The following is a 16,436-nucleotide window of genomic DNA, read 5'->3' as shown; positions in this document are numbered from 1 at the left end:
GTATTTTCTTTTGTCTTCTTTTGGCTGTATTAGGGATGGAGCCCAGGGTCTCATGGATTCTAGGTATGGATTCTGCCTCTGAACCACACCTTCAACCCCCATACAATTTATTTTTAAATAGGGTCTCTCTAGAAAGCCCTGGAACTTGCTGCGTAGACCAGGCTGGCCTCTAACCCACAGAGCTCCAGTTACCTCTGTGCTGGAGTTAAAGGCATGTGCCACCACTCCTGAATAATTTTTAAATAGCGCTTTGAAGTGTGAACCATCTTGGTATTCCTCTTAGAAACCAAGCAGCGGGCTCTAGAGTTGGTGACCAGGACACTGCAGAGCACAAGGCACACTGTCAAGCCTGTGGGGTGCCGCACTGTGTGTGTGGCCAGAAAACATACCAGGTTAAAATTAAGCCCCACTGGAGTCCTAACCTGCCGTAGTTTCAATTCTCTTCTGCTCTGTGAACAAGGCCGCTCCCTTGATGTCTAAGAAGGAGCTAAGTCGACAGGTCCAAGGTGTGGGTGGGATTCTCTGAAAGTCAGGAGGGTCTCCGTGGCTAGGGGCTGCCCTCCTGTGTGATGGGCATGCGCCATGGCAGTGGGCCAAGGAGGGGTGGGCCAGGGTATGAAACGAAGCTCTCCAGCAGGCGGCAGCACTGAGCGCTTTGGCAGCCAGCTCTGACCTTACCCTCCCTGAGGGGTCCTGTACTGAGCTGCCCCGAGGCCCTTCATTGTGCTCCGCTCGGTGCAGCTCAGTACAAGACGCATCGGGGTGGGAGACAGCGGGGAGCAAGGAAGCATCACAGCCCCCTCCCCCGACGCACAGCACCAGCTGGGGTGTTGCCCCCAGAGCTCTCAGGGCCCGTCTCCAGAGCCAAGCAGCAAGCCCTCGCTGGTTTTATGCATTCTGCATAAAGCTGGGCCCGTGCTGCCTCCGGGGCCGGCAGAAGTGCTGACTGGGTGCTTCCCAACATATCTCAGCACTTGGGCAAAAACGGGGATTGGCAGAGCTGATAGGAGAGTAAAATTAGCCCTGACTCCTCAGCAGCTTTAAGGAGGTCACAGCGTTAACCCTGGCACTGCCAGGCTCTGCTTTGTGCTTCTCTTTGACTCAGATTTTACCAGTGCCCTGAACGAGGAGGCAGTTAGCATGAAGGTGGGCTGAAGGGCAGAGAGGAAGTAGGATGTTTTCATTAAGTTGTTATAGTTGATCTACAAAGGTGTTAACGCCACAGACACACACACACACACACACACACACACACACAGAGAGAGAGAGAGAGAGAGAGAGAGAGAGAGAGAGAGATAAGGTTACCCACCAGACCTCATGAGCTTAGGGGTCAGGAATTCTGAGCAGCCTGATTCTGAGACAGTGCTGAGCCCTCTGCCATCAAAAGGCCGAGACCAGGCTAGTAATGCGGAAGCGAGTGAGATGGCTCCTGGGGTTGGAAAGCAGCAGGAACACTCCATCCTCAACAAGAAGCTAGTGAAGGGGCTTCAGGCTCTGTTCCTACCATGTACTGTCCCTCCTCACGAGCAGACCAGCCAGTCCTCATCACCCCTCTCCTGATTCGCCCACTCACTGAAAGTCACTCGAAATGCGAAGCCAGCCATGGGTGCTTCTGGGATCAGTCATTCGCAGACACACAGACAAGGGTGACCACAGAGTGACCTGCACGCGCCCTTCCCAGCTCCACCTTGCTGGAGTTCTTCTGCAGCCCTTTGTCGTCCATCTATCTAGTACCACGGCACATTGTCGTGCCCTCTGATGGTTACCTCACTGTTTCTGTTGACGGTCTCTCTGTCCAGGAAAGCGGAGTTTTAAAGCTTCCTCGGGGCTCTGGTGTTAGGGAAGATGAGGACAGTGTGAGCGACTGAGCCAGGCACATGCAGTCTCACAGCCTCCCATGCGACTGTCAATATGCATTGGGGATAGAGTCATTGGTTGAGGAAAACGTGGCAGAGACTGCCAAGGAACTCGCCTTGTGTTTCCCTGGGAGCGGTTATTCGGTAGTCACTTTCATCCTTCATACATTTATACGTTCATGCGGTCCATCCCATGTTTATGCTTTATGAGCCAGGACTACAGGGAACAGCAGGAAGCATCTCCTTTGTTTCTAAGTGTGAAAGCTAGCTTTGGAATCTAGGTTCAAGGCCTGGCTCCCCCTGTTCCCACACTGTATGAGCTTAAGACGCTCATATCCCCAACCTCAAACTCCTCAAGGGGAGATAAAAACAGTCTCTTCTGAATGTGTGTTATATATCAATAAAAAGTACGTACGGAACTGGGTGTGGTTCCATGATAGAGCACATGCTCGTGCCAGAGACCCCAGGTCCCAGCCACGGCACGGGTGTGGCAAGGGTACAAATAATTAACCACGAGAGGTGTTGTGTCCTGAGGAGTCAACAAAGGCGTATGTACTCTGACATTCAATTAGTGGCAGATTTTATTTGCAGTGTGACTCAGGGCAAGCCAACTGACCTCTCTCAGCCTCAACATTTCTGCCCACACGTAGCAATAATGCCAGTTATTTCCTTGTAGAACTGCTGTGTGGCAAGGAATGTGCCTAGTTTTGTGAAGGGACTTCACAAAGTGTGAGGCTCAACAGTACCCTTTCGCAGAGTGTCATCGGCACCCCCCTTCTAAAGCCACCTGGGGTGTTAAGATGCAGACGCCTGGGCTGGGGTGCAGCTCAGGAGCAGATGCTGGCTAACCATAGGAGACCGGGCTTCTCTCTGCTGCAGTGTGATTACCGTGCACACTGAAGGTTGAGTTCTTATCACTGATTTTGATCCTTCTCCTTAAACTTCCCTCGAGTCCAATAGCATGGCTCTAAGTATCAGATCTAAAAAGTGGCTGAAATGGAGGACAGTCAACTGTTTAGAGAGGTCGAACACCCACTGGGAGGACTCTGCACCCTGGTAAGCAGTGTGTGGCTGAGCCTTGTTCTGATCCTACCCGTCGCCCCCTGCATTGGAAAGGCCTCCGCGTCTGAGCTCTAGAGAGTGAAGAAGCAGGCGGAAGGAGCCAGCAAGTTGTTAGTCAAGGCTCAGGGCACAGAGGAAGCAGCACGTGGCAGGGTTTGTACTGTGCTTAAGTACTAAGGTGCTGGTACCATTGGGAAGACTGGCACGCAGGCCAGTGATGTAGCTAGAGGGGGGGGTCCCACAAGCCTTGGAAGGGTCCTGGTTCTTGATACCCTTTGCATGTGCATGGCTGCGCCCTGCAGGACTCTCCAAGGTGCTGAGGGAGGAGAGAGCCGGTGCCTCTCTCTCTGTTTTCCTTTTATGGAACACTTTCCATGCAAACATAGTTCCAGGATTTAAGCTAGCTCTGACAATAGAATATTTTAATAAATTTAAAGTTAATCTGTTTTAGTGAGAGGAAGTGGGAAGGCATGCTTTGTTTTGCTTTATTTCAAGCTAGAATCTGTTCTATCCAGCCGCTTCAAGGACTCCTGAGTGAGAGGTAAAAAGGAGATGGTAGGAGCCACAACATAGGTGAGGGGCAGGTACCACGGCAAGGAGAAAAGTCGTTCCAGAGCCTGACTGCAGGGGCACCCCAAGCACACCGGAGGGGCAATTTCCTGCACTTTGGGAGGATCAGCTTTTCCCAGAGAGTGGCCTGGGGAGGAGGTACGGTGTCAGGAGAAGTCCTGGCTGTAGTCAGAAGGCTCATGTTGCCACACCTCTGCTCCGCCGGCTGCTCCAGCTCTCTCTTTCTCCTGAGTCTTAGTTTACCCAAAAATAAATTGGGTGTCTGCTCCAAAATGATCTCGAAGGCTGAGCCTTCTCCTCTGCGTAGTAAAGTAGGTGGGAAATCAGAGTCTGTGTGGCTAGAACCTCAGATCTCACATTGTCTCTCATTTGAGGAATGATTAGCTCTAGGGCAGGCATTGCAGGGACCAAGAAGGGGCTCCCACCCACGTGCTCATTAACCAGCCAGAGCAGCCACACAGCTGGTAAGGAAAAAAACACCACTTAGGCAGCTGCACTTTCCACAAGCCCAGAATGCTCCCTGCCAAGAGTGCTCCCTGCCCAGAGTGCTCCCTGCCCAGAGTGCTCCCTACCCTCAGTGCTCCACAGACCTGCCAGTGCATTCACACATCACAGTGATCTAATGTGGCAGGTCCTGCTACTGCTCCCATTTTATAGCAGAGGAAACGGAGAGGAAGAGCAAGCAGCTAAGTAAGTTGACCACTGTTAAGCAGCCCAGAAGGACAGAGGCAGGGTTTAAACTGGAACAGCCTGGCTTGAGAATTCCTGCTCTTGATCTTGGCACTCAATGAGGCCTTTTAAACAACTGGCTGACTGGGTAGCTGTGGGAAGGGACAACCTGAAGTGCTGGAGGGCAAGTTCGAACAGGAAAGAAACCGAGGAGAGATGACGATAGCCTTGACAGGAGAGCTGGGGCCTAAGGCAGAGAGAGGGGGCCCTGTGAGCACACAGTCTAGAAATGGGGTTGAAGGAGAAGGCAGCCCAGACGCTCACTTTTCAACCGGCAGCTCCCTCCTGCCCAGTGCATGGCTTCTAGTCTTCACAGCTTTAGGTGAGGCATTTGGCACTCCCCTCCCCCTCCTGGGGAAGCATCCAGAGATGAGTCATATTGGTCACGCCCATTATTCCTCCCCAGCTCTGCTACCCACAGAGCCCGGGACAGTTCTGCTTCAGGATGATTTCCAGTCGTTGGGCCACTTCCCAGAACACCACTGGCTCTCTTAAGGGCCTGGTGGACTACACCTGTCACCCCCACACTCAGGATGTTGAGGCTGGACAGTTGCCATGAAGGCAAGACCAATCGTGATAAATAATGAGTTCAGGGCCAGCCTGTTCTAAAGAACTAGTCCCTGTCTCAAAAAAACACAAAAATACAAAAGCATCCTTCTCTTCTGCACCAGCTTCTGGGTCCCTGTAGATGGAACCTTTAGTGTCTCCTGAAAGATGTGAAGTTACCTGGGCAAGATGGCACCTGCCTGAAATCCCAGCACCTGGGATGCAGAGGCAGGAGGTGGGAAGTTTCAGGCTTGAGCTGTGTAACAAGACTCTGTCTCAGAAAAGAAAAAAAAAAGGAAAGAGGAAGGAAGGCAAGAAGGAAGCCAGACTCTCAGGAGGTGGGGGGGGGGGGGGCGAGGAATAAGGTCCTGGGAGGCAGGAATTGCGTCAAGCTGTGCATCTCAGGTTGACAGGTTTGAACTAAACGCGCAAGGCTGTTGCTTTCCAGCTTGAGATGTAATATTCTAGAGAGAATGGGCCTGCCTAAAAGATCTCTTTACCACAGAGTCAGCCACCACTAGGCACAGGAACAGGAGCTAGGGGTACCTGGCAGTGAGAGTCTATGAACAAGAGCCAAGAGGAGCTTCAAGGTCATGAGTTCCCAAGAACAGGGCTTCAAGGGCATGAGTTCCCAAGACCAGGGCTTCAAGGTCATGAGTTCCCAGGACCAGAGCTTCAAGTTCATGAGTTCCCAAAACCAGCTTCAAGGTCATGAGTTCCTGAAACCAGTGATCTTGTCCAGGGCAGACACAGAGCTGACAGCAGTGTTGTAGGCCCACCTGGACTGAGAGTGTGAGAGTGTAGATGCACTACTGCCTAGCCTTTTTCTTGGTATAAGACCCATCACCAAAAAATGGCCACTTTCCATGCAAAAAAAAAAAAAAATCTACTCTGAAGATTTGATTTTTTTTTTCTACCCTCCTTGGCAGGACACCACCTTCTCTGCCCCTTAGGTAAGATTCTCGAGAGCTTGTTCACTCTGCACTAAACAGTGGGGGCTGGCTGGCTAGGGCGCTGAGACGTCTGGATAGAGAACAGGGAAGAGTGGGTGGTAATTTGGGGTCAAGCCTCTGCTACGACACTGCCATCTCACTGCTTTGCTTGGGGACACTGCCTCTCCTGGTCTGCCCTGTCCCGGAAGGAAAGCACAGGACTCTTGAGTGACTCCTTTTTCTGTGTCCTGCAGGATCACACCTCAACACCCAAACCCTGAACTCCACACACTCTGTCATGCACACAGAAGGAGACCTGGACCAGAGGGCTACTGAAGGGTCGCACGTGTCCTAAGATCCCGGCATGACCTCTGTAAGGGGCTTCCTTTAGTCTCATATTCGCATGAACGACTGCTGTAGACGCATGACCTACAGACTTCAGTCCTGCCTCTAGCGACTATGGATCTCTGTGGGAATCAGGACAAAGGCCGCAAGAAGAAGGGAGAGGAGTGAGGGAGAGCGAGCAAGCCCCCAAAGAGCACATGGGTGCAGACACGAATAAGGGCTCTACTGTGGCTGGGATGGTTGGTTAAAGTTTGTTTGCTTTTTTTTGTTGTTGTTGTTTTGATTTTGACTTCGACCTCATTTGTAAGAAACTCACAAGATCATTCTGGAAGGGGGAAACTGGAAACTGGGCGTAAAATCAGTTTAGCACCATCATCCCACATTCTCGTGTGCCAGCCTTCCACACCTGCACACGCCACATGCCACTGGTAACAACACCACCCCCCACTCCCCCACTTCCCGGTGAAGGGACTGCTCTTCCCAGAATGACACGACACAGGTGCACATGTGCAGGTCTCCCCCTCCCTCATCCACACTGGTTTTACTGTGTCCTCTGAAGCTGTATGGATAAACTGGATTATATATATATTTTTATGTTGTCTCTCAGTTTCAGTATTAATCATCTTCCAGTGGAAATCATTACCCTGAGAGTGCATTCGGGGTTCCTTGTGTTTAGAAATTTGGGAACTGAGGCAAGGAGCCTGCAGGATTTGCTGTAGGGCTCAAAGGGAGCCAGGGCCCCATCTCAAAGTCCTTTCTGGGGAAGGGCCTGTGGCTGTCCGAGGATTGCACCAGCATGTTCAATAGACGGGAGGTTTTCTAAATCGTCAAGCATTTCAATAATAGTCTGTGTTAAAAGTGTAAACTGTACAGTAATCAGCCTTGTGTATATCAATACAATAAATACTATGCAAACCAATAGAAACACGTTAGCAGTATGTACAAAGCCCGGAACAGCTCAGCTCCTGAGGACTTCTCCAGGCTGTGGGAGGAGCTAAAGGCTGTCTTTCACTGAAAGAGGAAGGGAGTAGGGCTGTGAATGTACCTGCCAGTTCCTAGGTCACACCACCACCCTGAGGTCTCCCAGAGCCAACTTGGTGCTTGAAGTGCAGGTGGTCGCAGGCTGGAGGTCCTGGCACAGACCCTGGACTCAAGCTCCGACCACCGGCCCAGCGCAAGGAGAGCCGGAGCAGGTGAGAGCTACTGACCAGGAGGCTGAGGAGAGACCCTCTTCTATCTAGACTCAGGGCCAGGCCAGGAAGGGACCCCTCAACTGGCTGGTCTTGCCTTGGAGCCCTCAGGGAAGAGCCTTAACGTCACACTAGAGTCTCCTGCAGAGGGAGACCCGAATCAGCACAATCCGGCTCCGCCTCGCCCGGGCGGCGCCCCCTACGGCCAGGAAAGATACTGGCAGGCTCTTCTCGCTCTCCAGGAGCCACTGGTGGACGGCGGTCACCTTCCTCGCCTGCCGCTCTTCGGAGGGTGTCGTCAGGACACAATAAAAACCTTCCAAGTAGCACAGATGCCCCTCCATGCCCGTGCCCCCACGCCCTGGAGGCTCGCCCCGGCACTCCAGCCCGCGCGCGCTCTAGCCCCAGCCCCGGGCGGGTGTAGGGATCGGGGACTGGGGATGCTGTGGTCCCCGCGGGCGCGGCTGGCTTTCCTCCGAGGGGCGGTCCCGGGAGGGCTGGGCGGACGAGGACGGGCGCGGGGTCGCCCCGCCTCGACCGGTACCCTCCGCTCCAGGACGCCGCCTCAGTAGCGGCTCTTAGCGCCCCGCGCGGCCCGGCTCCGCTTTGGCACCCTCCGCTCAGCCTGGCTTGGCTGCTTGGCACGCCGCCCCCCGCCCTCGGCGGCATGGCTGCGCGCTCCCGTTGCTAGTAGGAGCTGTTTAGGAGGAGTTTGGGGTCTCCACTTGATGCCTAGAGAATGCTGCAGTCTGCACCTTAGACGCTTTTTAGAAGTTTTGAAATGACCTTGATTTTTTTTAATTGTTATGAAAAATGAACTATGTCCTGGCTCTCTCACATGCTCTGTTACTGAGAGAGACCACCCCTCCCTATTCTGATGTATAGCCCATTCTCCCTACACCAGCTAACAGATGTCAAATTAATAAAGAAACTGACTCATGGCACAGGTCTCCATCTCTCCTTCTTGACTCATCTTTGAGAGTTTGAGGTGCTGGGCTGGGATGTAGCCTGGTTTGAAGTGTGATGGGGTCTGTTGGGTGGCATCAGGAGACACCTCTCTTTGCCCTTAAAAGGAGTCCACCAACGTCCAGCTCCTGGAAAGCCCCTGAATCAGTAGCACCCTCTCTAGAAGCGTCCAGAAAGAGCTAACATTCTGGCTATCGGGAGATGAGAAAAGTTCGAGGAGGTAACGACCCTACGAAGCAGGGAACCTGTTCAGGCAGGCAGGTGACATTCACCAAGGGAAGCTGCCAGATTCTGCCCTTCCTAGAGAGAGGAAGTGATCCCTGTTCCAAAGGAGTTTCCAGCACTTTATGCAAAGCCGGGCTCCATACTGGGAGTGTTTCCACCTTTGTCACACGGAGACTAAACGGTGTCTAACGTCTCTTGCCTACGTCATTCAAGGTTACCAGACAACACACCCTTATCAGCTCTAGCATGAAATAAGAGTTTAGCATTGCAGCAAATGCCCTGTCCTGACTTCTCATTGTTATGGCATGACCATATCTTTGTTCCCGGAATCCCTGGTGCATCTCAGCACCAGTCCAGCCCCAGCTCTCACCCAGGCACTGATAGCCCACCAACGCTCCTCCCTGCATTTGAATTCCCCAGAAGGTTTTTCAAACACTTTCAGAACCACCATTACCTCAGCTGGGTGACTTGTCTGAGAATCTGGAATAGCTGGCACATGACCTAGTAGCAAACTTAACGTCAACCATTATGAACCTTTTCACGAAGGTTTAAGTCCAGGCAGCTGAGGTGCATGGTCAGCAAGATGAACAAGGCTGCAGAGGTGAGAGCCGAGACTGGCCAAAAGTTAAGAGAGATGAGAGAAGAGAGTATCTCAAAGAGTTGCTGAGAGCTAAAATCAGTTGAAGGCACACTGTGAAGAGGTATTAAAGACAGGACTAGAACCCGACAGCCATCCTGTTGATGGCTTAGTGGCTGATGTCACTCCAACAAGCAGAGTCCTCAGGCCTGATTCTGTGAGAAGGAACTTCTGCAAAGAATAAGAACATTCCTTGCTCAGAGGGCCAGGCTTCAAGGGTAAATGAGAATGGGCTTCTCAGTGGGTCTGATTCTGAAAGTAAAACTTGTCATAAATTAGAAATCGGTTGCCCAAAATAAAGTTTTTTTTGTACAATGGTTAAAAATACAAAACAAAAATAAACAAACGAGAGAGAGAGGGAGAGAGAGAGAGAGAGAGAGAGAGAGAGAGAGAGAATTTTTTTCTCAAGCTGAAGAGATGGTGCTGAAAAAACGCTGTCTTTGGTTTTTAACACTCACGTTGAAGGGCTCATAACTGTCTGTAACTCCAGTCCCAGGGGATTCAACATCCCTTTCTGGATTCATCAGGTGGGACCCAGGGACACACACACACACACACACACACACACACACACACACACACACAGAGAGAGAGAGAGAGAGAGAGAGAGAGAGAGAAAGTCTTTTTAAAAAATTAAAAACCACTCTTTCTTATGTTTTTCCTAATCAAAACTTGTAGAAAGATCATCTCCCTCTTTGTAAAATTCTTTCTGTTCCGTCACCCAGATCACCCATGCCATGTGCTTATATCACAGTCAGATTCCACATGGCAGCCAACCTTCCCCCATCTCAGTCCTCTGCCTCAGAGAAGGCTAACAAAGGAAAGACCCTGTCTTTCACCTGTGAAAACACAGCCCCTACCCCCACTCCAAACCCCGGATCAGGAAGAACTTCTGGAGAGACACTCACTTTGCCCCTGCCATTTCACATTTTTTGGAGAGTAACTTCAGGAAAGAATGTTGAATCTAGAGAATGATCTAGAAGGTGAGCCCTCATTCCCTTGTGCCTCAGTTTCCCTGTTGTCAAATGAGAGCTTGCCCCCGCAAGAACCAGCAGATTGCAAAAGCAAAAAATCCTTCAGAAACAAAAGCCCACGGTGCTCTTAGATTCGGTTTAGTCCCAAGTCTCAACCCAGCTGTCCTGCTTAGGAGTCTGCCTCAGGAGCATAGGGCCCCTCACATGAGAAACTTCACCCAGGACATCAGACAGACAGGATACTGAAGAGACCAAGAAAGACTGGCTGAAGCAGGAACATTTACATAGCTACCCCTTCTCAGCCTCAGTGGAATGCCCCCCTCAACCCACACCCCTGCATGACCCACTCCCCAAGCCGTTTTGTGAGAAGTTTCTCACCCTGGGTCCTCAGGTCGGAGAGATTACCCCAGAGCAGCTCCAGCTCGACTTACCCTGTCTTGGAGGAGGAAGGGGATTTATACAGGGACAGCTTGGGACGGTGACCTCTGAGCCAGTCCTTCTCTCCCTCAAGGGAGCAAATAAAGAGTTCCGCAGGAGCCTCCAGTCCCTACCTCCAGGCACCCTCCTTTTCTTAGATACTGGACTTGGGTAAGCAAGAGGAGCCTCTGACCATGCACAAGGCGTCTAGAGCTAATTCTTTCACACATGCACACAAGCACACACACACACACACACACACACACACACACGGATCGGCTGATTTACAGTCAATCTTTCAAAGTGCAATTTGTCTAGGAGAAGCCAATGTGAGGCCCATGTGGGCTCCAACCAATGGCGGCAGAGCGCTCGCAGCTCAGCCAGTCTCAGGTCTGTATTCTAATGGGCCATATCTTTATCAAGGAAATGTCCCTTCCCTGAACTTAAAACTTCTGATGGAGGGCCCCCAGACTCAGAGGCAGAGAAACTGGGTGCTCTGAATATGGGGAACACCCCTCCTTAGACCCAGCTGGCGGAGGGAAAAAGCGGAAGGCCTCCCACCTTCTCTGGACACCTGACTTCCGTGCCCCATCTCTGAGGAAGGACCGAGCCAGAGGACAGTCAGAGGCCGGGGTGGGATGGGGGGACTGTGACTCTCCGAACCTGCCGTAAGATTCTGGGCCACCATTTGAGACGTTTGGGCTTTAAGGGCTCCTTGCCCTCCTACTTGCTGACCTGTAGACCATGGAATCCAACCTGCAGGGGACGTTCCTCCTGAACAACACACAGCTGGCCCAGTTCTCGGAAATGAAGGCTCCCATGTGCCAGTACTCGGTGCAGAACTCCTTCTACAAGCTCAGCCCTCCGGGACTTGGCCCCCAGCTGGCCGCTGGGACGCCCCATGGGATCACAGACATCCTGAGCAGGCCGGTAGCCACTCCAAACAGCAGCCTCCTCTCTGGCTACCCCCATGTGGCAGGCTTTGGTGGACTCAGTTCCCAGGGGGTCTACTATGGCCCCCAGGTGGGGAGTTTTTCCAAGGCTGGGAATGAGTACCCGACCCGGACCCGGAACTGCTGGGCGGACACAGGCCAGGACTGGCGAGGCGGCGCTCGGCCATGCAACAACAGTGAGTACAGGGCCTTCACCCCACCCTAGCCTGTCCCTGGGAGGAGGCCAGAGGTAAGGGGTCTTTCAGAGGCTGGACTGCACTGTGCTCTATCTCACCGCAGCGGCCGCCATTACACAGCCCAGCCTGACACTTGGTCCCTTTCCTCAGGTCACATCAGAACTGAATTTCACTCTCTCATACTCTTAGCCCACTTCCAGCTAACACAGGTGTCCGAACCCCGCCTTACCCGGTGCCACTTCAGTTACCCTTCAAGGGACTTGGTGTGTTCCAGGCCCACGAGCACAGCCCACCTCACCCTGTGCACTTCCAGCTGGCAGCTCAGTTGGCTTCTGCCCAGAGTCCTACAGCCCCCTCACACAAAGCAGGCAAAAGCTACCCTGGTAAAGAAAGCTTCCTGGACTTTCAGATCCCAAAGTGCCCAGTTTTGCATGGCATCCTGACATCCTCCCAAGACCCACTGAGGTCCCATCCCATCCAGAAGCCAGGGCCCATAACCCACCTTCCTGCTCCATGTCAGCAATGGCAGTGACGATAGCCCAGCCTTCAGGGACAACAGAACTAAGTTGACCTTGGCCCTGACTGCTGGGGGGCCCCTTACCCCACCCATCCCTCAGACTCAGGTTTCTGAGAACTGGATTGGAGGGGGTGGGTATTATGCCAATCAGGGATCCAGGAAGTGACAGGGGCATGTGCTAGGGAGACACACTGGAAGAGTGTGGCCGTGGCTCCTAGGGCTATTGTGGGGCCACTAAAACTCTGGGTGGGATAAACGTGGTGGGGACAAAGGGAAATCCCCCCTCTTCTCCTCATTCTCTAGCTGCCCCACTGCAGAAGGAACCAATGATGGAAATCCTCAAAGTCCTTGACCCCCATGTGCCCGAATGACAGCCACCTCCCTCAGACAGACCTCATCTCTCGGAACCTATTGTACAATCTAGTTTGGGGTACTATATAAGCCCAAATGGTCTCTCCCACACTCCCCCATCCTGTCCTACCCCTCAATCTTGAATGCATGTGCACATGAGAAACTAGCCAGGAAAGCCAGAGGCCAGTTTAACAACAAGAGGAGAGAGAACTAGTGGTGGCCCTCGTTCAGGACAGCGATGGGTCAGTCTGTGGGTCAAATGTCCCTTTCACAGGGGTTCCGTATCAGATATTCTGCACACCAGATACTTACATTATGGTTCATAACAGGAGCAGAATTGCAGTTACGAAACAGCAGTGAAATAATTTTATGGTTGGGGGGTCGCCACAACATGAGGAACTGTATTAAAGGGGTACAGCATTAGGAAGGGTGACAACCACTCTTTAAGAGGGGTCCTTTTCCTCTTTGCTGACGTCTTGGCCTGTAATGAGGACAAGGGACCCAAGCTGCTGAACCACACTAAGAATGAACACATGGATACTCTTTTAGCTTTGAGTCTCAAGCTCCTTCGTGAGCAGTCAGTCCTGACTGTATTTGGGGTCTCCAGCCTCTCTAGACGACTCTGGCACTCCGACACCAGGCTGTATAATAGATCCCAAGAGGTCTGTCGGAGGGGCTTCCAGGCTGGCTGCCAGGCAATGAAGCACCCCAAGGAATGCATGGGGCCCGAAGTTTTGCCCTCCATGCTTTTCCAACAGACCTAGGAAGCTGAAGTCTCAAAAGAAAAAGAAGTGGGAAGGAATTCGGAGGCTCTGGAGGTCTGATTGCAGGTGGAAGGTACTCTTGCCTGTCTTGGTGAAAGAAAGGGCATTCTTGTCTTGGAGTCTTGGCTCAGAAAAGAAATTCCCGTATGTCCCCTAGGGAAGGCAGCGTCAGTGAATTATGGGAAAACTAGGAGGGAAGGCACAAGGCCCAGTTCTAAGTCCTTGCTGTCCCATGTAGTTATAGCCTGGTGCAGCTGTCCTCTAGGGACCCTGTCCACCCCGGTGTGGCAGAGATCACGGTAACTATTACATGAATACCAGAAGTGTTACTCAACTGGCAGCTGTCACCACGCTCCTGTGACTCAGTGGCTTCTCGGAGGGACACATCCCTGTGGAAGACCCAGGACGGGCACCCATTAGGTCTCTCCTGACCCCGCTAACCTTATTTTCCTTCCTCCTGCCAGCCCCAGACCCCCTGAGCGACACCATCCACAAGAAAAAGCACACACGCCCTACCTTCACAGGCCACCAGATCTTCGCTCTGGAGAAAACCTTTGAGCAGACCAAGTACCTGGCTGGCCCAGAAAGGGCGAGGCTAGCGTACTCACTGGGCATGACAGAGTCCCAGGTCAAGGTGAGTCTGTGCGGGAGAAGGTATCTGCCTGGCAGTCAGGTGTCTGCCAGAGTAAAGGGCACTAGGTGAGAGGAAGCCTTGCCTGTCCGTCTTACTGTAGAGATTACAATAATTACTAATAGCCCCCCAGATGGCAGCTGTCTACCCAGCCCATCTGATCCTGTAAGCACTACCTCCGTTACATTTCACCCTGCCTTGAAGTCACTGTTATATTTTACAAATAAAGGGACAGGGACAGTTCATTCAGCCTGGTGCTTGTGGTCTTCCAGCCATCAAGGGCATGCAGAGCTAGACTTAAACCAAATTCTCTGGGACACTGACCAGCCGACCAGCTCTCCACTCTTTAAAATGAAGTTAATACACCCTCTGTCCCCATCCATGCAGAGGAAGGTGGCAGAGACCAGCCACAGGCTTCTCCACACCTCACAAGCAAGCAACCATCTCCCTACTTCCACCTCCTCAGGCTCCCGGGACAAACGTTCCCATTGCCCCATTAGTCCAGCCACACTTTGGATGGGGACCCGGGAGAAGTGTGAGCAGATTCCGGAGATTCTGGGGGACAAAGTGGGACCTACCTCAACAGATTGTCACAGCCACGAGAGAAGGTTGTGGAGCAGAGGTGCAAGGAGATGACCTGGGCTCCTGTCTCACGTTTGCTCGCCTCTTTAGGGCTCCACAGTCTTCAAACGTCTCAAGTAACATACTTACTGACCTTTGTTGTTTTTCTAAGGAGCAATTATTCATGAGCTTCCTGGGGCTCTATAAAGCCAAAAGAGGGGCAACTCTATTCATTCATTTCGTTTTGTTTTGCTTGCGGGAGGTGGAACGGAAGACCAGGGCATGCTAGGCCCGGACTCTACCATCGCTCTGTCCTGGGTCCCAGTGAGGACTTTAGTCAATGAGGTTTCACGGGCTTCTGCTCAGTTGCCCAGACAACGCAAGGAGGAAGCTACAACACAGGGAGGGTTGCTGCCGGAGAAATGCGCCACACTTAATTTTATTTTATTTTACCGCCCTCCTCCGAGTAATATAAATGTCAGACCGCTGCAAGATGCAGCGCTGCCTGGTCCGTACATGACTCTGGGGCAGCGAGGGGACCTCTCAGTGGAGCCCGCTTCCGCACCCCCGTCACTCTTTGCAGGTGTGGTTCCAGAACCGCCGTACCAAGTGGAGGAAGAAGAGCGCCCTGGAGCCCTCATCCTCCACGCCTCGGGCCCCGGGCGGTGCAGGCGGGGACCGCGCGGCCTCGGAGAACGAGGATGATGAGTACAACAAGCCGCTGGACCCGGACTCAGACGACGAGAAGATCCGCCTGCTGTTGCGCAAGCACCGAGCCGCTTTCTCGGTGCTTAGCCTGGGCGCGCACAGCGTCTGATCCCGGGCCCGCCGCGCAGGCCGGCCTTCCCCTCCCCTTTCCGTGCAGCCAGCTGAGGGCGGGGGGCAGAGAAGAGGAGCGCCGGGGGAGGGGGAGAAAAAGAGGAAAGAAGGAAAAAGAGGAGGAGGAGGGAGCGAAAGTGATGGAAGGGAAGAAAGGGATAATGGTGAGCGCGGCAAGGGAGGAGATGGTACACCTTTCTGCCGTGTCTCCCTCCCTGGGCCCCTTGCCGGGTCAGTCCTGCGAGAACGTGAGCAGGTGTTTTGCAGCAGGGAACCTGGCTGTGGGACTCTTTCGATGCGTTGATTTCCCCCCTAGGAAACAGCTGGTTAGGGAGTCAACAGGTACTGCGCCCAATAAGCGGCTGTGACTGCAGAGCAGAAGACGGAGCCTGAGGTCCAGGTGTGTTTCCGAATGCTCCCACTGGTGGGGGCAGGAGGAAATCGCACCTCTGCGAGGGGATTCTGAAAACAGAACCCGGGTGGCCTCCCACTGCACTTTAACTCTGAATGGCGATCCCTCTGCAGCAAGGATGACATTGACTGGAAAAGGGAAGTGGGGGAGACAGGCAGAGGCGAAAACAGATGAGAGAACCCTAAGGTTTTGTTGTCCCTGGGAGTCACCACATCAAAGCGTTCCTAGGTACCAAAGGGCATCAGAGCTTGGGAGCACATCAGGAAGGCGAGAAGAGCTCTAAAAGCCACACTCCTCCAACAGGGTCACCAGACGGGTAGAGCCCCAGGCAGGACAGGGGATTGAGGACCGTTGGGTACCCACTGAGTCTCGTTTCCCAGCCCATCTTGCGGCCTAGCCCTGTCCTAATGTCTTCTGTTCCGGGTATGATTGCGCTCCTGGCCGGGAGAGAGTGGGCTGACCATAGAGGAGTGCAGCCCAGAGGAATCAGGATGTACCCATCCTCATTGGCTTTTAAAACAAAATTAAAATAAAGCTTAAAATCCCAGAAACCTCCCCCGTGGCTCCTGAGCTTCTGTGAAGGGAATAATGGCAGTGGTCTCTCGTGTCATGAGATTATCTTTGGGCTGGAGAAATGGTTCAGCTCTTAAGATCATCTGCTGCTCGGGGCCTGTGTTCGGTTCCCAGTTACAGGCTGCTCACAACTGCCCTGTAACTCCAGCGCTAGCTGATCCGACGCCCTCTACTGGCCTCCTCAGGTACTTCACGCATGATCGCAAATACATAGGCGCACAATTAAAAAT

The 16,436-nt window shown here is 52.8% G+C and overlaps 2 protein-coding genes and 1 pseudogene across 19 annotated transcripts in view; all 3 read left to right on the top strand.

The window, feature by feature from the left end:
• The window catches only part of Ank1 (ankyrin 1), a 185,563-nt gene extending 177,391 nt beyond the window's left edge, over window positions 1-8,172 (top strand). For all 18 annotated transcript variants that reach the window (XM_087900898.1, XM_087900894.1, XM_087900897.1 and 15 more), the window contains one exon: window positions 5,950-8,172. In XM_087900898.1, coding sequence (XP_087757024.1) covers window positions 5,950-5,976 — 27 coding nt within the window. In that variant the 3' untranslated portion in view covers window positions 5,977-8,172. The remainder of the gene's footprint in view (window positions 1-5,949) is intronic.
• An 820-nt stretch (window positions 8,173-8,992) lies between these two features.
• LOC125414275 (transcription and mRNA export factor ENY2 pseudogene) lies at window positions 8,993-9,280 on the top strand (annotated as a pseudogene).
• Window positions 9,281-11,193: 1,913 nt separating this feature from the next.
• Window positions 11,194-16,174, top strand: Nkx6-3 (NK6 homeobox 3). Its single transcript, XM_048456639.3, has 3 exons — window positions 11,194-11,578; window positions 13,675-13,844; window positions 14,986-16,174. The coding sequence occupies exons 1-3, from the start codon at window positions 11,194-11,196 to the stop codon at window positions 15,217-15,219; spliced, it is 789 nt and encodes a 262-aa protein (XP_048312596.1). The 3' UTR covers window positions 15,220-16,174.
• Window positions 16,175-16,436: the final 262 nt, after the last annotated feature.

Source organism: Myodes glareolus, chromosome 23 (genome assembly GCF_982192425.1).
Source record: "Myodes glareolus chromosome 23, mMyoGla1.1, whole genome shotgun sequence".
Classification (NCBI taxonomy): domain Eukaryota; kingdom Metazoa; phylum Chordata; class Mammalia; order Rodentia; family Cricetidae; genus Myodes; species Myodes glareolus.
Note: the sequence above shows the minus strand (reverse complement) of the source record. Positions and strands in the feature narration are given on the sequence as shown.

Excerpts from the sequence above, each read along its gene's own strand:
- Nkx6-3 (XM_048456639.3), top strand. The coding sequence starts at position 11,194 with ATGGAATCCAACCTGCAGGGGACGTTCCTCCTGAACAACACACAGCTG. Across the intron at positions 11,579-13,674 it reads CGCTCGGCCATGCAACAACA|CCCCAGACCCCCTGAGCGAC; the intron begins GTGAGTACAGGG and ends TCCTCCTGCCAG. Across the intron at positions 13,845-14,985 it reads TGACAGAGTCCCAGGTCAAG|GTGTGGTTCCAGAACCGCCG; the intron begins GTGAGTCTGTGC and ends CACTCTTTGCAG.